Raw genomic sequence first — 22,767 nt, forward strand, 5'->3', positions numbered from 1 at the left:
AAAACACATTTAGATTTTTATAATATTTGTATAACAAAAAAGATTTATTTGTTCCACTAACTGGTTCGCTTACTAAAATGATATGTGTTTCATAAAATGAGCTGAATTCATATAGTTTTATGCTGATGCCTATAATGGGTTTGAGCTAAACAAGTAGGTGAAGTGGAAGAAGCTTTGGATCATCATGTTTGTAACTGAGGGGAATAAAAAAAGAAACTAGGAAGACTCAGATTTTTTTAAATATTTATTTAAAGCAGAACATTTTCAATTTTTTCAATTATGAGATTTGACAAAACAGAAGTGAAGGATGCACTGTATTTCAGATGAAAAAAGAAGTGCACAACCATAATGATAGATTAAGCAGAATGGAGAAACAGCTATGAGAGAGAGAAACCACAAAGTAGAGATAAGAAAAAAAAGTTTTTAAAAGGTATGGGATTTAAAATAAAAATGTGTTGCCATCCTCTTTCCTGAAGGGGAGATAAGAAGAAAATGGAAACAAGAAATCCCTCCTGAGGGAGGTGCCAGAATTTCGTTAATAAACTGACTTTGGTTCTCCCAAAGATTTCAATATTTACACTAAAATAATAACAGGCAGCCCCTTAACCTCAGCATATTCTGAAGAGCTGGAACAGTACTACAGAGCAAAGTAAAAGCATCTGGTTTCTTTACACAGAAGGACCACTTAGTGCTGCCATACGGCTTCATTTAGGTCAACACCATTGTCATTTAATATGCTTTCCGTTAGTCCAGTCATATTATGCTGTATATGTGTGCTTTCAGTGCAATGCAGGCCTACCAGGTATTAGAAATACTTCACAATGAAAGAAAACCCCAGAAAAAAACCAACAACTATCACTTTTATAGCAGTATGCACTCAAAAAAAGTTACCTTAATGGTGATAATTCACTCACAATGTCAACAAAAGCCACCAAACAACAATACAATTCAATATATGACTCGTTTTTCAATGTATCACTTACTGACACAGTTAGGTTCTCCCAAATTATGTCAGAGGCAGAAATATTGGACTCGCTCCATTCCTTTAGCGTGTCGTTGCTGGGGTTATGGGGCTCCACACAGTTGCACCTGGAAAGGCAAAACGGTGCAGTTTGTGAAAAGTATCTTTTTGTCATCAGACTAAAAACAAATATGCAATGGGTCCTTTTCCCGAGGCATGGCTTTCCTCCAACTAAGAGATAAGAGGTTAGTTTATCCTGAATTATTCTAGGACAGACCATGTCCAGAAAGTTGGATAGATATATAGCCAGGGCACTAGACCACTCTACAGTGTTTCCTACAGTGGGGCCTTGACTTACAAGTTTAATTCGTTCCAAGACCGAGCTCATTAAGGAGCTCGTTAACTCAAATTACTCTATCAACTCAATGCAAAATATCGGCCGAGAGACAGCTGGTATCTCAAAACACTCGTTAGTCGGGACACTCGTAAGACAAGGCCCCACTGTATTTCCTAGTGAAATAGGTCATTCCCTCTCTGTCCCAGTCAGAGAGGGTTTTATAAATTGTATTTTAGAACCAGGTCTTTGGGGCCCTTTTAAGCCAGGATGCCTTCTAGGCTTTAAGGGACTATTTGCCTCTAAACTATAAGTCAAGTGGAAAAAATGCTAAACATCCAAATCTATTATTATAATTTACTTATATCCTATATAATAAAGGCTAATATGCAAATTGACTGAACAACAGAATGACTGGTCTCTATGACTCACACTGACCATCGGGGGCAGATGCTCAATGCAGGAACTGTCCCTCGTGGTCAATGCACTCTCACAGGAGGAGCACCGCTCAGCCAGAAACTGGGCTCATGGCTGGTGAGCACAGCGGCAGTGGCGAGAGCCCCTCCTGCCTCCGCGGCAGCACTAACGTGGTCCGATTGCCGACTTAGGCCCACTCCCTTAAGTGGATCAGGCCAATCAGGGCCGGCCGGCTAGGGCGAGGGACTGCGGGAGGTTAGCCAGACATGGTAGGTTGGCTGTTGGAGCGCACTGACCACCAGGGGGCAGCTCCTGCGTTGAGCATCTCCCCCTGGTGGTCAGTGCGTTGTCATAGCGACCGGTCAACCAGGTTGCTTAGATACACACACACACACACACACACACACACACACACACACACATACACTAGGGGCCCGATGCATGAAATTTGTGCAAGGGGCTTGGCCCTCGCAACCCTGGCTGCCTCAGCTGGCCCTAACAGCCACTAGCAGCCTCGGCCGGCCCTTGTCGCCCCGGCATCTCCGGAAGGTCATTTAGCTGTCCGGTCTAATTAGCATACTAGCTCTTTATTATATAGGATAGATCATTTATCAGATATGGAGCATATCCTTCTAACTTCATTTAACCTTGATTACCTCCTCAAGACTCTATCGCCAAAGAATTGCAATGGAAGCTAGGGCTTCAACATATAAATTTTGAGGGAATACAACTCATCTGTAGTAATCACTCTCTGGTTCTTTACTCCTGCTCCTTAAGATCAATTACCCTTTAAGAAAGCCTCTATCTCAGGCTATGCTTTCAGGGGAACCCAGGTTATAGTATGTTTTGTTCTATATGTATGGCGACGACACACACACAAAAATGATCCATTGAAAGTCTAGTCATGAAGGTATTACTATGCACAATGCTTAACTGAATAAAAAGTTAGTAAGTTATTTTTTAAAGTGAGTTAAAAAGTTAATTCAATACTACACTGAGCAAGACACCATGCTAAGTGTAACACTGAATAAGATAGACATGGTCCTGGGGGCTTTCTTTAAATGCAGGAGAGAAATACTAAACAGTCGATTACTTAATTATATAAATACATTTGTGAAATATGCTATAAAGAAGCCTAGGTTGCTAAGAAGCCTTGAGTCTATGTGCTCGGGAAAAACTAAGAAAATGAGGCTTAAGCTGAGATTGAACAAAATTTAGTAAGAAATGGTGTGGGCAGGGTGGTGGTGTGGTGGACTAGAGAGAGCAACAGCAGGTGGGAAGCTCTGGGTCAGGAAGCAGATTGTCTCAGAAAGGTCAGTGCGGCTGAATCAGAAGGGGAGTGGGGAAAGAAATGGGGTGGGGCTGTGAGAGAGGCAAGGCCCAGACTGTACAGTGAGCCTTGCGGGCCCTAGTAAGTACTATTTTGAATGTTAAAGTGAGAACAGTAGGGCAGCTTCAAAGTATTTTTGGAAAGATTTGTTTATTCCATTGTTGCTGTGGTTTTTGTAGCCCTCATATAAAGTCCATATCATTAATTAAAACGATTAGATGTAGGCATAGCTAGAATAATTGTAGCTCAAGCTCTGAGGGAATGTTATTGAAGAAAAGTGCTCAGGCCATTGAGAGGTCTTAAAAGAGTCAGTGGACATAGTAGAGAATTGTGATAGAAAAGATCCTGCCTTGACTTCTGTCAAAAGTGTGGGAGGCAGAGAAGGTAAGGCCTGACGTTCTAGAGCCATGGATACCTTATCTATGTTACTACATATATAAGATCTGCTAGTTTCTCCAAGATCTGATTTCTAAGTCTCAAGTTGGAATTCATAGACAAATTCTAATATGAAGTATATTAGCAATTGTGAAAAAAAATTTCTCTCTGCATTTCTGAGAACTTTCTGTTGTTTCCATCTATTTTCCAAAAACAAAGGAAGTTCTTATGTTTCCCTGTTTTGTCTTATTTGCTCTGTGTGTATATGTTTGTAATATGTCTGCAAAGAAACTTATGAAAACCCTAAGCTTGGACCTGGCTGGGATGGCATACCATATTGTTCTTTGATCTAAAGGATCTATTTTTTCTCTTTTTATTTTATGCTCAATACATAAAAGCTATTTTAAAAATGTATGAAGCCCTGGGGTTTTCAGGTGATCTCTTCTAAGCATTGATTTTTACAAAGATATTTTCATCAGCTTTGCTGAAGGGGCAGATTACTCGGCGATTCCCCCACCTTTTTTGATGCCACCTGCCATTCTTTAGGATAATTAATAAGTCTGAGCTCTGAGTGGAAAGAAAAGTAAAGCCTCCATTTGGAAGTAATATTTTTTTTTAAATATATTTTATTGATTTTTTACAGAGAGGAAGGGAGAGAGATAGAGAGTTAGAAACATCGATGAGAGAGAAACATCGATCAGCTGCCTCCTGCACATCCCCCACTGGGGAAGTGCCTGCAACCCAGGTACATGCCCTTGACCGGAATCGAACCTGGGACCTTTCAGTCCGCAGGCCGACGCTCTATCCGCTGAGCCAAACCGGCTTTGGCTGGAAGTAATATTAAAGTGAGTCTTGACTCTGCTCCTTCGCCCTATTTGACCTAAGGAAATCACAGAACATTTTTGAGCTTTTATTAACTCATCTTACATCAAATATAATTATAACCATTGTGCAGGGTCATGTTGAGGCTTTAAAGGGGTACTATAACATATGTAAAGTACTATTCCTAGAATTTAGTAGATGCTCAATATAAAGTACCTTATCACATATGTTTGTTATGTGGGTTTTAAAATACTTTGATATAATCTCATTGAACCTCAAATCACTCCTATGAGAGGTAGGACAGGTATTTTTATCCCCATTTAAAAAGGAGAAACTAAAGCTCAGCAGCTGGCTGGTACCATGGAAAAGGATGAGGTAGGCCATAGGATGTTTGGTCTGTACTCCAAAAAATGGAGCCCTTGAGAGGTGGAATAGGCAAAGAAAGTTTTTTTCACTTAGCATTGTCTTATTTCTAGTCTAACTTCATACTATAGCAGAACAAGATGGCTGAGAATATCCTGGATTTATGGATGTTGGCCCCAGAGATATATATTTTATTATTTCAAAAAAACACCAGGTGGGCTAGGAGAGGACCAGGTACAGAGTTAATCCATAAACTAATATTTATAACTGTGTTCAAAATTATAGGTAGAAAGCAAATATGTATCAACTATTTTATTCATTATGTAATCGATATGGGAAGTCATTTTTAAAAGGACAGGTATCTCCAACAATTTTTGGCGTAAATTGTAAGAATTGGAAAAAATATATAAAGTAAATCTTATAAAGGTCATGTCCAGGACCTCCAACCTTGTGAGGAAGAGATATTTTTCATCTTCCTGAAACTGGATCCCAGAGTGATTCTGAGAATAAGGTATATTAGAGACAGTGAGGGGTGGAACAAAAGTACTACCTGCTTTTACCTCCCCATTGGAAATCCTAGCTAAGGAAGCGTGTGGGAGGAAGGAAGCAGCAAATGGCTTGGAGGGCTGCTCGGTGACCTGTCAGGTAGAACGTCAGGTCCTTCTGATAGACGGCACCCAATCCATTGGTCAGGAACTACTAAATGTAGGGCCTTGTGAACGTGTGCCTGGTTTCTGGAATTGGCATATGCTCTCTAATGTCTTTGTAGAATGATAAACATGATTTAATCTGCTAGATTAGAATAATTATGTTAGATAGTTGCCTAGGCACATACATGTGCTATGGTTCAGGTCAAACCATTTGAATATACAGAAGACCTGCCTCAAATCCTTACCCAGCTCTGTCATGAATTCAAATAAAGATACCAGAGGTGACTACTGCACAGTAGTGGTGCCCAACAGAACACTGTTAATATTATTCATTAGGAGCAATACTCTCTTTCTTGTTAAAGTAAATTAGTAACATATTGCCTGAATCTGTTATATCATGCAGTAAACATCCTGTTTTTTTAGGTAGCTAATGATTAGAATTCTCCAAGTTAGTCATTCTGCTAATTTACCTAAGAAAAAGCAGCCCCAAACCATTTTTTAATAGGAAATTATGTGCATATTCTGAAAATTTTGTAAAAGCATAGCTCTATAAGGTAAAAGGAAACTTAAATGTAAAACAGAAAATATATGGCAAGTTTCTTGTGGAAGTAACATAACAAAGGAGAAGGAGCACTGTAGTAGACCCATGAATACATCTATGTACAGACGTATGTGTGTGTATAATGCACATATAAGCTCCCACTAGCCATTGCATATTTATGCATATCTATCTGATATGCATATAGCTGCCACATGCATAACATGAGGCACCTCGTTTTCTAGTTTAATAGTTTGATTTCTACATGTTATAGATGCAGGAAACTAAGTGTTTGATGACTTACCCAAAGCCATACATGCTGATAGAATTACATTTGAATCCAGGTCTGCAGCTACAATGTGCTTCCTCTAGATCAGTGGTTCTCAACCTTCCTAATGCCGCGACCCTTTAATACAGTTCCTCATGTTGTGGTGACCCCCAATTTCATTGTTACAAATTGAACATAATTAAAGCATAGTGATTAATCACAAAAACAATATGTAATTATATATGTGTTTTCCAATGGTCTTAGGCGACCCCTGTGAAAGGGTCGTTCGACCCCCAAAGGGGTCGCGACCCACAGGTTGAGAACCGCTGCTCTAGATGCAGTTCTGTGCCATTTCCATCAGCAGAGCCACATAAAAGAGATGACTCCAGAACAAGGAAGTGATCTACATTTCACTATGCGGGCTTCCTAGCTTCCCCTTTCAGGACCTCTCTCCTGTACGGTATCACCTCCCAAAACACCCAGCAGACCTGCCCTCATATCACGATAACTACACCAGCACTCTGCAGATTCCTATTCCTCACAGCTGCGTCTAACCCTGGCCTGGGATGACTTCCTTCACTTAGCTGTGTGTGCTCCATTCCCCAGGGCCCTGGTTTCTTTTTCACAGCCATTGTGCTGGGTCAGTGAGGACAGTGATAGAATGTGTCATTCCATTCCTGGGAGTACAGTGACATTTTAACAGTGATGTTCTGAAAGTACTAAGAAATCTGGCATAAAAATGTGAGTTCATAGAAAAGACACTTTTTTGGAGAGTCAGATTTATAAGTGGACATTAGTCACCTATGCCTCCTTGTCAGGCCTATCTCTTGTTAATAATAGTTCTCATCCATAAATGAATTCCAACGAGGAGAAATAAGTTCTTTAACCTAAAAGATTTATTTTATACATCACAGGTATCACAAGTAGCCAGTGTTCTTTCCTGAGGTAGGCGGATGTGATAACCACTGCCTTAGGGAAACAGATACATTGCTCCTTCCTGAGTCCCCACCTCTGATACTGGGAATCTCAGCAGAGAGTTCTTAGAGGCTGCAGGCTTGGACAGGACGTTTGAAAAAGCTCAAAGAAGGCTCTGGCTATTAAGAGTTTATGTTCTTAAACATCAAAAGCAGATATTCTAAATACATAAAATGAGAAAAAAATCCCATTTTCCTGTTTTTCACCTATACTGATGGACTTAAATAACTCCAATCGAAAACTACAAAAAGAAAAGAAAAGGGAAACCAAAAAAACTAGAGACAGCAATACAAGCAAATAAAATGTAAGTTTGGATTAAATTCTTCTGTTAATTTTATCCAAAGTACTTTTTTAGTGACTCTGGCCATAATATAGAAATGCTAATGCAAATAATCTACACTAATAAAAGAGAAAAATGGTAATTGGCGTACGGAGATACCTTTTTCATTGGCTAATCAGGGCTATATGCAAATTAACTGCCAACTAAGATTGGCAGTTAACTGCCAACAAGATGGCGGCTAATTTGCATATGTAGGCACAATGCAGGGAGGCGAAAGGGAAAGCAGGAAGAAGCCCCCTGCCACTGACAGTGATCTGAAACCCAGGGGGGAGCTAAGAGCTGGGGGGCAGGGCAAAGGCGGCCCTGGGGCCATGATCGGAGAATCAGGCGCCTTTGCCGCCCTGGCCAGTGATAGCAGGAAGTAGGGGTGGAGCCAGCGATGGGAGCTGAGCACGGTCGAAGCTGGCAGTCCCAGGAGCTAGGGGTCCCTTGCCTGGGCCTAAAGCGAAGCCCACGATCGCGGCGCCCCCCGCTGCCACTGCAGGTCCCCGCTGCCCGGGCCGGAAGCCTAGGCCAGAGGTGTCAGGCCTGGGCAGGGGCGGAGCCTGCAACCGCAGGGAGCTGGGGGTCCCCTGCCCAGGCCTGACACCTCTGCCGGAGGCCTCAGGCCTGGTCAAGGGGCCGATCTAGTGATTGGTGATCGGAGGATGACGAGGGTCAACTCCTCTGGCTGAGGCATCAGGCCTGGGTGGGGGGCGGAGCCGGGGATTGGGGGGATATGATGGTCCCCTTGCCCAGGCCTGAAGCCTGGGTCAGAGGCGTCAGGCTTGGGCGGGGGGTGGAGCAAGCGATCAGAGGGAGATGGGGGTCCCCTGCCCAGGCATGATTCCTGGGCCAGAGGCCTCAGGCCTGGGCGGGGGCCAGAGCCAGTGATTGGGGGGAGATGGGGGTCCCCTGTCCAAGCCTGACACCTCTGGCGGAGGCATCAGGCCTGGGCAAGGGGCTGATCAGGCGATCGGAGGGTGATGGGGGTCAACGCCTGAGGGCTCCCAGTATGTGAGAGGGGGCAGGCTGGGCTGAGGGACACTCTCCCCCCACCCCCACCCAGTGCACGAATTTCGTGCACTGGGCCCCTAGTAATAATAATAATAACCTTTAGGTATATAAGTGCTTAGAATACTGGACTTTAGTCTCTTTAGCACGGTTTCTATGATCACTTACCAGAGGGACTTTGGACAAGTTATTTAACTTCTCTATATCTGTTTTCTTAAAGTGGGGATAATGAGCCCAGCCAATGTGGCTCAGTGGTTGAGCCTTTGACCCAGAAACCAAGAGGTCACTGGTTTGATTCTGGTTGCCAGCTCAGTCCCCGACTAGGGAGCATGCAGAAGGCAGGTGATGGATCATGTTCCTCTCTCGTTGATGTTTCTATTTCTCCAACCCTCTCCCTTACTCTCTCTAAAAAACCAATAAAGACATATTTTTTAAAAAGTTGGGATAATGATAGTATTCAACCTAACAGTATTATTACAAAAATAAATTAGTTAATGTAGGTAAAAGCATCTAGAACAGAATCTGGTGTAAATAAATTCAAATTAGGTGTTAGGTATCATTATTGTTATTACTATTGTTACTAGACTAGAAATTTCAGTAATCCAAAGGCAATAGAATGGACTGTATATGCACTTTTTTATTACATTTTTAAAAACACCAGTATAAAATGTCAGTAATTCTGACTTATGATGTTGAATTGTTTGGCTTAAAATACACTCTTCACCAAACACTATGTTTTACCGCCACTTCCCCTCCCCACACCCATGTGTGCACTGTAAGCCATCTTGTTTATGTAAATGGCTACAGAGTGATTAGATAAACATTATAATTAAATGCCCTCATCCAGAAGTCATTGCTTTTGTCAAGGCTAATGGAGGTGATCAGTCTTCTTTACAACAGAAGAGCCTGTAGCTGTCTTCTAGAAAACATAATTTGGTAGAACTGCCTTCAACATTATTACTAATTTTAGTCCCTGGGTTACAGATGATCTCCTTTGTCTTTGTAGTTATTATCAGTACCTTCCTGTGTGTGCTGAACAGTATGGTTTGTGATTCTTTTTTTTTTTAAGTCTTTTTATTGACTAAATTAACCCCTAGAGTGCTTTGTAGCAAGTTAGGTATTAATATGTGGCATAAAGTCACAGAATTATGATCTATCTGTAGAAGTCAAACGTGTTTTTATGTCTATACTTTTTTCTATTTCAAAAGTATTTTGAATTACTGAAATAATAAAAGCAGACTAGAGGATATTTATAAAATAAAGAACAAGAAGAAAATCAGTCTATCAGTTACTGTGATTTTTGACATATTTCTTTCAGTAGTTCTTATTATGTTTTCAACATATTTATGACCATACAGTGTTTTCTAGCCCCATCAGTGGGCTTTGAGAAGCAGTGTGACATGCTCTGACTTGGGCTGTAAGAGAATAATTCTGGCTGCTTCATAGAGAACAGTCTGTGTGAGAGCAAGTGTAAAATCAGGGACACCAGTTGAAAGGCAATTGTAATAATCTAGACAAGAGATGATGAAGAAAGAGAGGGTGGTAAGTAGTGTTTAAGTTTTATATAGAGAGCCATTATATTTGTTAAGAAGTCAGGGTGTGTCAGAGAGTAGTCAAAAATAAATCCATGGTTTTTTTCATCAGAACAGCTGAAAGGATAGGGTGGCCATTAACAGGGGAACGACTTCAGAGAGTTTGCTCCTACAACTCCAAAGATAAATAGAACTAAACTACTGTAGAGCTTTTACTCAGTATACTAGCTTTCTGGGGCTGCTATACCAAAACACCAAGAACTGGGTGGCTTAAAAAATCAAAATTTATTTTCTTACAGCTCTGGAGGCTGTAAGTCTGCGATCCAAGTGTCATCAGGTTGATTACCTCGGAGGCCTCTCTCTGGCTTGCAGATACTGCCCGCTCGCTGTGGCCTCACATGTTCCTTTTAATGTGCCTGTGCATTCTGGTGTCTCTCTTCTGTGTCCAAATTTCCTCTTCTTTTAAGGACACCAGTCAGATTTGATTAGGATCCACCCACATGACCTCATTTAACCTCAATTATCACTAAAGGCTCTGTCTCCAAATATAATCACAATCTAAGTGAAAGGTTTCCATCTTCCACATACGAATTTTGGTGGAACACAATTCAACTCATAACACCAAGTGATATGATTTCACAGTGAGTAAGTACCACCTCTCTTACTCCCTAAAGTCTGTTTTTATAATTGAAAATAAAATTCTACCATAGGTGCTTCATTCTTTTAAACACAAAAAAATGAAATGTTTTGAAATAAATAAAACTAGACTCTTAGTAATCCTTTTTAGAGCAAGTTCTTATAGACTATGAAGACACCAGGTAGGTACCTATGAAATGAAGAGATGAGCAACACATAATGGGGTGACTAGAAGCAGCAGAACTGGCCACAACACAAACTTCACTGAGACTAAGTAATAAGCATTCATTTACGGAACATATTTTGTTACCCTTCATAATATTTGAATAGTCTTACAGAGAAAATATCTACAAAAGATAGACTTTTTGGTAATATATAAAAACTGTTTTGCCTGAAACTGAGAGCTATTACAATAGAATGTTTTTAAAAGTGAACTTCTTCCTTTACCATATATATATATATATATATATATATATATATATATACATATATATATATATATACATATATATATATATATATACATATATATATATATATATATACCTTTTCACTTGATATTTTCCTGTTTGTGAAATAATAAATGTAAAGTATATAAATGGAACACCTTGTTTTATCAAAAACTAAAATTTTAAACAGAAAGAATATGCTAAGCTAACTTGACTAGTTCTACAAATATTGAGTAGAAATAGTGTTCAAAGAAATTAACATATAATATTATAAGTAGCAATTATTACTCATAATTTTTTTCATTTACATGGATTTTGATATAAAAATCCAGTGGAAATTTTGGAAGAACATAGAATAATAATTTTTTCTCATTTCCTTAACTAGATTCAAGCCTCCTTTAAAGTAGAAAATGTAACAATTTTATCTCCCATAGTCCCACCATACTACAGAATACTAGAGGCCCAGTGCATGAATTTGTGCACAGGTGGGGTCCAGCCAGCCGGCCCCAATTGGAGCTGATCAGAGGTGGGACCGGCTGGGGGGAGGGGTTGAGGGTGGTTGGCTGGCCAGCCCCACCCCCTGGTTGAACTTCTGGTTGAACTCCTGGTCGAAGGGACAATTTGTATATTAGCCTTTTATTATATAGGATGGTAATGTGTAATGCATATTGATTAATTGAACATGTTGTAATATAATAGACATCACCTGACCAATCACGTTTCACAAGTAAAGATAACTGAGCTCTTTTACAGTATCTTTAACACTACTCTTAAAGATTTCAACTAGAAATTTTGAATAAACTGAGAGGTTATAAGAATCTTAATGTGGGATAAAAATATACAAACTGAATTCATAAAACTAGTTCTGACTGCAAATTTAAACAGGGTGCCAACATGGTGGAGAAGTCATCTGGAAGAGAGGCAGGACTGCAACCTACAGCAGAACCCCAAAGTTGATCAGAGATGTTCGGAGAAAGGTGATGAAAGGGAGGTTATCTTGGCTCATTGACCTGTTGCTCCTCACTAATCAAAACTAAAGGATAAAACTCAGATTTAGATAAACCCCTGTATTTCAACATTTTAAAATCACTTTTTTTCTACATATAAATGACTAAATTTATCCAGAATTGCTTGCAACATAACTTTATAATTGTATTTTTATGTATTTATTTGTGTAATATATGTGTGACTCCACTCGATTAATCTCCATAATGCTGGACCCATTACTATAAGGCAGGCACACCTTTTACCCCCTATACTAGCAAAGTGCTTGGTACACATCACAAATGAACATGTTTGTTCATATTTTTATATTTCAGAAATACTTCTTACCATGCACATTTAATATAGAGTTTTTTTCTCTATTAAAAACCTGACATCTTAGAATCAAATAAATATTACTAGGCACTCAAAAAATCATTATTCAATAAATTTCTGGAAACCCATCTTATTGTTGATTCTTAATCCAAACACTTGCTATCTTTGTTTTCCCTTTCTGCTTTTGAACTAAATTCTGCTTTTAATGATAGTCTTACCTCCAGTAGCCATAGTATTCAGTATAAGTTTATTATTTACCTATTTAATCCTCACTATTCCTAATGAATTATGAGCCTTTGTGTAACAAGATTAATGTCTCTTCATCTTTCTGCCTCCACAAAGCCAAGGGGTTGGTAGATACCAGCAAGCTTTTGTTAAGTGTCTTTTAACAATGTTACTTTTCAGATCTACTCCATCTACTATTTTCTTTCTTTATAACTATAGATTTGCAAACCTGAAATATTTTTATCTTCCATGCTTTCTTATCAAGCAGCTATGACAGGACAGAAATTTGCACAAACATCCATATTAAAGGGAGAGTACTAAGCAGGTATTGGTGATTTCTTCATTAAGATGCATTAAATGGTCACAGGTGTTGTGTTGTATATCAAATGCACAGTATTTTGATTTGTTGAGATGTGATGACCATTCTCAAAGATAATGATTCATAGAAGGTTAATTTTATTTCTTCCAAAAAATTTATTTTATATCTAAAAGAATGAAGCACCCATGGTATAATTATTTTCAATTATAAAAGCAGGAAATGTTTTGCCCACATTTTCCAATAAATGTTTGTTTAATATATATGTCATCCTGTGCAACTGAAAAAATGGTATTCCTCATCTTTGCCTTTCTGAGACCTATTATAGTATAAATTTGCCTATAAATGGTGGGATCTTCCAGCTTAATAGTTCTTCCAACTGCTGAAATTTTAAAATGTATTTAAAGCACTGTTTCTCAACCACTGATACACATGCAATCAGGAAAAAAAGCAGACAAAATTTAAATAGGCAACTGAGTTGTTTTTTAAAATCAAATATTCATAATAAAATGTTCTTCCAAAAATTCCACTGGATTTTTATATCCTTAAAACCCATGTAAATGAAAAAAATGAATAATTGCTACTTATAATATTGTATGTTAATTTATTTGAACACTATTTCTACTTGATATTTGTAGAACTAGCCAAGTTTAGTTAGCTTAGCATATTTTTCTGCTTAAAAATTTAGTTTGTGATAATGTAAGGTATTCAGTTTATGTTCTTTACATTTATTATTTAATAAACAGGGTTTTATAGAGGGCTATGGGCTGGAAAAAACAACAACAAAAAGATAGAAAAAGGATCAAAATCCAAAATAAAACCTTCCTGTAACCTAGCAATGAGATCATACTTTCTAATACCTCTGTAATTATTCAACTCCTGTATGTTAATAAACTACAGTAATAGACCCTGCTCTTTGTTTTGATCCAACCAACTAAAAAGAGTTAATACAACCCCAATCTTTCCTTAGCTAGCCATCTTTGAGAGCTTTAGATTATTACAATATATTTGAAGAAACATTTCATCTTTCATAAGCAGAGTGCTTTATTCTATTTTTGCCATTTCTTAAAATCAAGGCAACCTAGAAAAACTTATTTCCACAAACTCATTACTTATTGCTAACTTGACAAATTTCAGCTTGATCATCTGGTGTAATGTATATATTCTTAAATTAAATTGATTAACTTGACACTTGCTCTTGGCACAATGAAAGGAAAGCTCATAGCTTTGAATAGAAGGTCTACATATTATTACCACATTATAAGATTAGGATGCCAGAGGTACTAGGAGAATCTTAACAAAATCAATCACATTTTGTTATTTGGTTGGTAAAACTATGACTTTAAGGAAATGTAAGTATAAGAAGCTCAAGTATAAAGAATATCTTTGAAAATTAAATGAGGCCCTTTTTTCCATATCTTATACCTAAGCAAAATATGTGAGCACATAGACATATTAACTTTGCAAATACTGCAGCTCAGATGTACTGCATCCTAGCTTTGACATTTTCTAGAAATCCTATATAACAAAAGCCTAATATGCTAAGTGTCTGGTTGTCAGGTCGTCCATTCAACCAATCATATTATGCTAATGATGTGCTAAGGCCACTCAACCGCTTGCTATGATGTGCACTAACCACCAAGGGGGCAGACAGTAGACCGGTCAACCAGTTGCTATGATGTGCACTGCCCACCAGGGGGCAGATGCTCTAAACCAGTAGGTTAACTTGCTGCTGGGGTCTGGCCAATTGGGACTGAGTGAGAAGGACCGGACACATCCTGGAGCCCTCCCACTGTTCCTCTCCAGCTGGCCAACCTCTCCAGCCCCAATCGTGCACTGGTAGGGTCCCTCAGCCTGGCCTGCACCCTTTCACAATCTGGGACCCCTCGGGGGATGTTGGAGAGCCGGTTTCCACCCGATCCTGCAGGCCAGACGGAGGGACCCCACTGGTGCACGAATTCATGCACTGGGCCTCTAGTTTGTCTCATAAAAACTGTGCAAGCATGAGACCAGCAACATTAGTAGAAAACTTTAGGAGAGCATGAGCATAATGACACTTAAAACTGATTAGGTCACAGTGACAAGAACAAAAGACCACTAAAAGTGTCATGTGAACTGCATAAAACACAAAATGTTTTGTACAAAAGGTGAGATTATACAATACATTAAAGTAACCATTATTGTTATCAGTAAGTTTGATTTATTTTCTTTAATGTACATGACTAAAAGTATGTTAATAAATATATGCATTGTATACATAGCAAAAAAAATTAGTTTTGCTTTTCCAAAGAGCAAGTAATGGCAATACTTTATCAGAGTCATGTACTCAAAGTGAGTAGTGCAGGAAACCATTGAATCATGGTGAGAAGCTAAATGGAAGACAAGTGCAGTAGTCACATTTCCCAAGGAGATTGTTATTCTCTGTGTTTCTCTTACACCCATTTCAGGTCCAGGAGACACTAAAACCTCATGACCCATCAGGATGGATCAATCTTTCCATACCTCCTAACCCCCTAATTTTGGTTGAGAAGGGCATTTGGGCAATGGAACACAGTGATTAGCTCATATTTCTGCATCCTGGCAACTTTATAGTCTGTAGTTTCATTGGTATATCTACCATGTACATGCCCTTCTCATCTTGTTTTCTGTACAAAAAAATATATATTTTCATTTTCTTCATTCCTGATGAGATTTTTCTGGGATAACTCTACATTCATACATTGCTAGTTGTGGGCCAATATTTCCCATTGTTATGCCTCCAGCAAAAAAATATATATGGTAACCAAAAGCGAACATAGAGAAAATCTGGAGAAGTATATTGATAAACACCATTACAAACTAGCAGTTGAGTGACCAAGGTTCCCAAGAAAGCAATTCTTACTCCAAGGCCATAACCAGTTCGAGATCACATTACATTGGACCACTCTCTTTTAAATTTATGTGGTTCTCTTAAATGCCTGTCTATGCAGGGAAATAATAACCACTGAAGCTGTGCCACAGCACGGTGGCACCCACCATGCTGAAGAAAAGAAGCTTGCAATCACATCAGGTAGAAAAAGCATCATATTTCTCTGAATCTGAAGTAAATTTAACACTAATGCCAGAAATACTCCAATAAAAAACAGTACTACTCCTTGAATCATCAAATTTACACTCCAGCTAGTCACAGATGAGATAAAAGGACCACAGTATCTTTTTGAGCCCAGTATCTCTCCTTCTACTATGGTTTCATAAATTCAGTAAGCCAGCAGGATTAAAAAAAAAAAAAAAAAAGGCATCCCAGCTGAAAAGACTTGTCTGTGAATTAAAGCAGATTGGCATTTCAAAAGAACCACATCTTGCCCTGAAATAGGACCTACCAGAAATCCCCTGCCTCTGCCAACTTCTGGGACATGTGTCCTCATTTTTAAACACATAGCTCTTTCCTTTTCTCTTTTTAAAAATATATATTTTTATTGATTTCAGATAGGAAGGGAGAGGGAAAGAGAGATAGAAACATCAATGATGAGAGAATCATTGATTGGCTGCCTCCTGCACACTACCTACTGGGGATTGAGCCCACAACCCAGGCATGTGCCCTGACCAGGAATTGAACCGTGACTTCCTGGTTCATAGATTGACACTCAACCACTGAGCCATGCAGGCTGGGCACATAGTTCTTTTCTATCACAAATTGTCACTCACAATCTCATTGCTCTCTCCGACAGGCACTGTCTTTACTTTCTTTGACATCATACCTAGGCATACTGTCTCCATTTCTTTACCGCCTATGCTCTTCTTAATTTTTTGCAAACTGGCTTCTAGTCATGCCTCTCTGCTCCACCCAATACTGTTTTTTAAAGTTAATATTGATCTTTTTTATTAATTTCATACTGAATCTCTCTAAAGATTTCTTAAAACAATGTTTTCCCTTGACTTCTACAACCTGATATTATTCATGTTTTGTGGGGGGTTTTTTGTGGGGGTTTTGCTGTTGTTGTTTTGTCCTTTTCTGATGCCTTTTTCTAATATTTTATCTATTGGTTACAAGTTTTCATTCTTCTGGCTTCAAGCTGTGACCACTATCCAGGGCTCAGTCCTTGCGTCTCTGATCCTTTTCCTTTCTAGACTAGAGGATTTTAAACTGTGGTCCTCAGTCAGAATCACCTTAGAAACTGCAACTATGGGTACAGGAAACAGCTGAAAGGGTGGACAGTTGCTGCCTCCACACAACTTCAAACGGAATTTCTCTGCTTTTACTTATTTTATTTGCTCCATGTTGTCTCTTTGGAGAGCTTATTTTTATTCATCAGTATACTGAAAATTGTATCAGAGTCATAAAACTAAGTCTGATTTCTTGTTTACCACTACCTATATGACTTTGGACAGATACTGCAAAGCATTAATGAATTGCTTGCATCCAGGCCTGTGCCATTCCCTCCATCTGAACCACTCTGCTGTCCTATTCTTCACCTTTCTAACTCCTACTGATTTTTTTTTATCTTCTATATCACTTCATCCAGGAAATCTCTGAACCCAAAATTTGACTTAGGTGCTCTTCTGATAAGGTCCCATGGCATCCTGTACCAATCCCTTAACACAACACTTATTTCACTGTGATGTCTGTTTGTCTGCTTTCCCATATTAAACTGGAAGCTCATTGAGAACAGAATATTATTCACGATTTCCTTAGCACCTATCATAGTATCTAGCAAGTGGTAGGTTTGAAAATCCAAGAAGAGATGAGTATATATCCTAGCAAAAATATCCCAATTAGGGGGCACTGCTCTTTTTGAAACTGAAGATAAATAAAAAGGCAAATATCTGCCCTAACTGGTTTGGCTCAGTGGATAGAGCGCTGGCTTGTGGACTGAAGGAACCCAGGTTCGATTCCGGTCAAGGGCATGTACCTTGGTTGCGGGCACATCCCCAGTAGGGGGTGTGCAGGAGGAGGCTGATCGATGTTTCTCTCTCATCAATGTTTCTAACTCTCTATCCCTCTCCCTTCTTCTCTGTAATAAAATCAATAAAATATATATTTTTAAAAAGGCAAGTATCACTGTTATCACTCACTCTAATCAAACTGCTCTTCCCATCTGCCTGCTTTCAGAGTGTCCCTGACACCTCCTTCATCCATTTCTGAAACCTAATCATAACACCCTCACTATTTGCTTTTATTGGGAAAGTTATTAGTTATTTTGTTTCCACTCTGATTTTCTTGTCCAAAAAACAGAAGTATACTGTTTAAAGCTATCTGTGAAAAAGTAAAACTAAAGTACTAAAAATCACATTATTTTCCAAAAGGAAAGATAAAAATCACATGATCTCACATGATCATATCAATAGATGCAGAAAAAAGCATTTGACAAAATTCAGCACCCATTTATGATAAAAAAAAAAATTAAGCAAAGTGGAAATAGAGGGAACATATTTCAACATAATAAAAGTCATATATATATATGACAAACACACAGCTAACATCATACTGAACAACAACAACAACAACAACAACAACAACAAACCTACATGTATATGGAACCAAAAAAGATCCCAAATAGCCACAGAAATCTTAAAAAAGAAGAACAAAGTTGGAGGTACCACACACTACCTAATATCAAACTATACTACAAGGCTAAAAATCAAAACAGCCTCGTACTGGCATAAAAATAGATAAATAGATCAAAGGGACAGAATAAATAACCCAGAAATAAACCCACATCTACATGGTCAATTAATATATAACAAAGGAGGCAAGAACATACAATGGGGTAAAAACAGTTTATTTAATAAATAGTGTTGGGAAATTGGACAGATATGTGCAAAAAAATGAAAGTAGACCACATTGTACATGATACACAAGAATTAACTCAAAATGAGTTAAAGACTTAAACGTTAGGCTCAAAACCATAAAAATCTAAGAAGAGAACATAGACAGTATAATGTCAGACATTTCTCTAGCAATATTTTTTCTGATGTATCTCCTCAGGCAAGGGAAATACAAGAAAAAATAAACAAATAGGGGCACATCAAACTAAAGAGGTTTTGCACAGCAAAGAAAACCATAAAAAAAGACAACCTGTTGAACAAGGGAAGATATTCACCAATGATATATCCAATAAGGGGTTAATATCCAAAATTTATAAAGAACACATACAACTCAACAGCAAAAAAAAACCCAAACACTTCAATTAAAATATGGGCAGCAGATCTGAATAGACACTTCTCCAAAGTGTCTATACAAACGGCTAATAGACATATGAAAAGATGCTCAATGTCACTAATCATCAAAGAAATGCAAATTAAAACCATGATGAGATATCACCTCACACTTCTCAGAATGGTTATCATCAATAAATCAACAAACAAGTGTTGGTGAGAATGTAGAGGAAAGGGAACCCTTGTGCACTGTCGGTGGGAATGCAGATTGGTGCAGCCACTGTGGAAAACAGTGTGGAGGTTCCTCAAAAAATTAAAAATTGAACTGCCTTATGACCCAGAAATTCCACTTCTGGGAATTTATCCGAAGCAACCCAAAACACGAATTCAAAAGCATATATGCACCCCTATGTTCATTGCACATTATTTTCAATAGCCAAAATATGAAAACTACCCAAATGCCCATCAATAAATACGTGGATAAAAAATGTGGTGGTACATATATACAATGGAATATCACTTGGACATAAAGAATAATGAAATCTTACCTTATGCAACAGCATGGATGGACTAGAGGTTATTATGCTAAGTAAAGTAAGTCAGACAGAGAAAGACAAATACCATATAATTTCACTTATATGTGAAATCTAAAGGACAAAATAAATAAAAAAACAAAATATAAACACACTCATAGATATGGGAAACAGACTGATAGTGCCAGAGACAATGAGGGTTGGGGTCTGGGTGAAAAGGTAAAGGGATTAAGAAGTAAAAATTAATAATTACAAAAATGTCACGGGATGTCAAGTACAGCATCAGGAATATAGTCAATAATATTATAACAACTACATATGGTGCCAGTTAGGTACTTGAAACATTGAGGGAATTACTTTGTAAAGTATATGATTGTCTAACCACTGTGCTGTAAAACTGAAACTAATATAAAATATTGAATATAAATTCTAATTAAAAATAAATTAATTAATTAAAAACCATGTTATTTTTAGCCCTATCACTACATCTTTCTTTACAAAATTATACATTGCACTATTTTGGTCTAATTTCAACAATTTAAAATTATTCTAATAACAAAAAAGGTAATAAATCTTCAAAACATATGAGCCCATATCTAGGCAGTTAGTAAGAGCACTGGTGGTTGATGCAGAGGCTATAACTGCCCCATAAAAACATATTGCTTCAAATGCTTGCTATATAAAAATGTACACACAAATACAACAAAAATATTCAAGTTAAATACACGAAAGGGCAAATATAATGTCCGTATACAGCAGCGGTTCTCAACCTGTGGGTCGCGACCCCTTTGGAGGTTGAACAACTCTTTCACAGGGGTCGGTCTCATTGGAAAACACATATATAATTACATATTGTTTTTGTGATTAATCACTATGCTTTAATTATGTTCAGTTTGTAACAATGAAATTGGGGGTCACCACAACATGAGGAACTCTATTAAAGGGTCGCGGCATTAGGAAGGTTGAGAACCACTGATATACAGTATATAAACACAGCCTTAGAGAAATTCTAAACTACTGGCCTACTAAAACTAGAAAGATCAATAGGTCCAATACCATTTTTAACCCTAACTTGTATATTAACTTCAAAAGGCAATACCTGAGCACTTCTATCATAAATGTCATAAGTTGCAAAAGCAATATTATATATCAATTCAGTGATTTTTGTTTGTCTTTTTATTGACCCAATAGAATCTCTTTCACCGTATTGCTCTAAATCTGAAATCTTATATTTTCAGTTTCCTTTGAATTATAGTAAATTGAAAAGGCTCTAAAGAAAAACAAAAATCATATATATTTTGTAAAAACAAAATGCCTATATAGCAAAATTGGCCTTGGTTCACTATTTACTTAATAGGGAATGCCTGACAAAATAAAACTCCAAAAAATATATTCTAGGCAGAGTTGTTATATTGTGAACATAAGTATCTGATGAGTGGAGTGGCTCATTAGATGACTTTTAAAATCCTGTTCCACTTTGAGAGTGCTGGATTTAGGTCATGAATCAATTTAAGGCACTCTATCTGCTGAGTAAGTTCCCCATATTTCTTATAACAATAGCAATATTTGTTAAGAGGCAAGTCTCACAGCCAACAGGGGAAATAGTACTTACGAGTATTGTGTTAGCAGTTCCAAATCATTATGCATGTTGATTGGATATGCTTCACTGAGTTCAAACAACTTCTCTAGGGCTTCATAAATGAAAATGATGCAAATAAGAGAAGCAAAAGCTTCTTCAGTAAACCGGGTGATATAGCAAACAAGGGAGCTTGCATCAGTGGCCACAAGTATGATGCATAGTGTTGCAGTCCAAAGTCCAATACTGGCTCTGAGAGAGAGGTATGACAGCTCATATTCTCTAGGAGGAGACAAGGAATAGCAGAAAGAAGGTCACTGTACAGCTTGCCACCATTTTAAACAGATGGAAATAAGGCCAACTCATGAAGTGGAAGTAAATAACTTCACATCCCATGAGTATCCAAACTCATGACTTTGTCTAAAGGGAACACTAAGAGGATAAAACTAATAGGGGCTCTCAGGGTTGAAAACTAAATATAATTTTTTACAAACATCACAAAACATTATACACAGATCTTTTTGTTTTCCTTTATTTTCATGGAGAGGCAAAAATGGCACACTGAATCAAATCAGCCACTTCCACCTCTCCCAGCAGACCTCAAACGTGATGTTGGGAGAAGAATACATACAGTAGACAAATAGAAAGGGGCTAAGAGCCAAACGTATATAACACTTACTTGCAAAATTTAAATAAAATCTTTTCAAACACCAACACTGGTCCTGTACTGCCTAATATGGTAAGAGGCTGTCCACCAAAGAGAGAGTAGGCTATCCCAGTCATGGATGCTCCAAAGAGAGATTCAATTGCACTCTGTGTAGAGATATAAATTATTTCATTATCTAAGCTCTACAGGTACCCACTATAACTGGGGAGAAATGTTTAAAATACAAGGGCATAGTATTTTTCCTTTGCAATGAAAATCCTAGCAACCTGGGGCAAGATGTGGATAGGAGAATAAAAAACGATGCAGGCAGTCGGCCAAAAATAAATGGTAGTGAATAGGGATGTGTCTTCTCCACCTTCCTTACCTTGCTTTTCTTTTGCTCACTAAAAGTGTACATACTTTGTGATATGTGAATGGACAGAAGCATGGCTTATATACATGGTAATGGATCTCTTGTGAGGGAAGAATCACAGCCTAAAACTAGCCTAGGATGGAGGCCAGAGATGAGATCAGAAGCTTGTGTAAGACTCAGAAGTAACTGTTTTGAGATCTTCCCACTCCCAGATTACCAGTTCCACCACCATCCAGGAAATTCATATGAAGTTATCTGCCAGACCAAACATCATATATCTCCTCAAAAAAGGAATCCAAAATTAAACGCTCACTTATCTAACTGGGAAGCTTAAAAATGGATTAATTTGAAAGTTCAGAGAAAAGCATAATACGTACTATACGACCTTCAGTGGCTTCTCCCAGCAGCCCTCCAAATGTGATGACAGGAGACATACACGCGCAGTAGAGAAACAGAAAAGATGCTAAGCACTGCAGGCTGAAAGCATCTCTGAAGTCACTCCAGAAGTATGGAGCTTTTCTTTTGATATCTAAAATAAGGCCCCCAAAAATCCTAAGACAGGGGGGGAGACACAACAGTGAAATCCAAATATAAAAGACATACAAAGCAAAATACCATTAGCTTTGCTGCCAGGTCCCAGTATAGGTTTTCCATCAGCTGAGA

General features: G+C 38.1%; 1 protein-coding gene and 1 pseudogene across 2 annotated transcripts in view; both read right to left on the minus strand.

Moving 5' to 3' along the window:
• SLC4A10 (solute carrier family 4 member 10) overlaps nt 1-22,767 on the minus strand; it is a 239,894-nt gene that overhangs the window by 50,694 nt on the left and 166,433 nt on the right. The window contains exons 13-16 of the mRNA XM_081095919.1: nt 22,482-22,656; nt 21,765-21,898; nt 21,122-21,367; nt 984-1,089 (exon numbers count right to left, since the gene is read on the minus strand). Coding sequence (XP_080952045.1) covers nt 984-1,089; nt 21,122-21,367; nt 21,765-21,898; nt 22,482-22,656 — 661 coding nt within the window. The remainder of the gene's footprint in view (nt 1-983; nt 1,090-21,121; nt 21,368-21,764; nt 21,899-22,481; nt 22,657-22,767) is intronic.
• On the minus strand, nt 15,518-16,597 carry LOC308522500 (insulin-induced gene 2 protein-like; annotated as a pseudogene). Its single transcript has 2 exons — nt 16,579-16,597; nt 15,518-16,061 (listed from the first exon to the last, which is right to left on the minus strand). The product of its transcript is annotated as an insulin-induced gene 2 protein-like (transcript).

This window comes from Myotis nattereri (genome assembly GCF_964212035.1).
Source record: "Myotis nattereri genome assembly, chromosome: 7".
In the NCBI taxonomy this organism is placed as follows: Eukaryota; Metazoa; Chordata; class Mammalia; order Chiroptera; family Vespertilionidae; genus Myotis; species Myotis nattereri.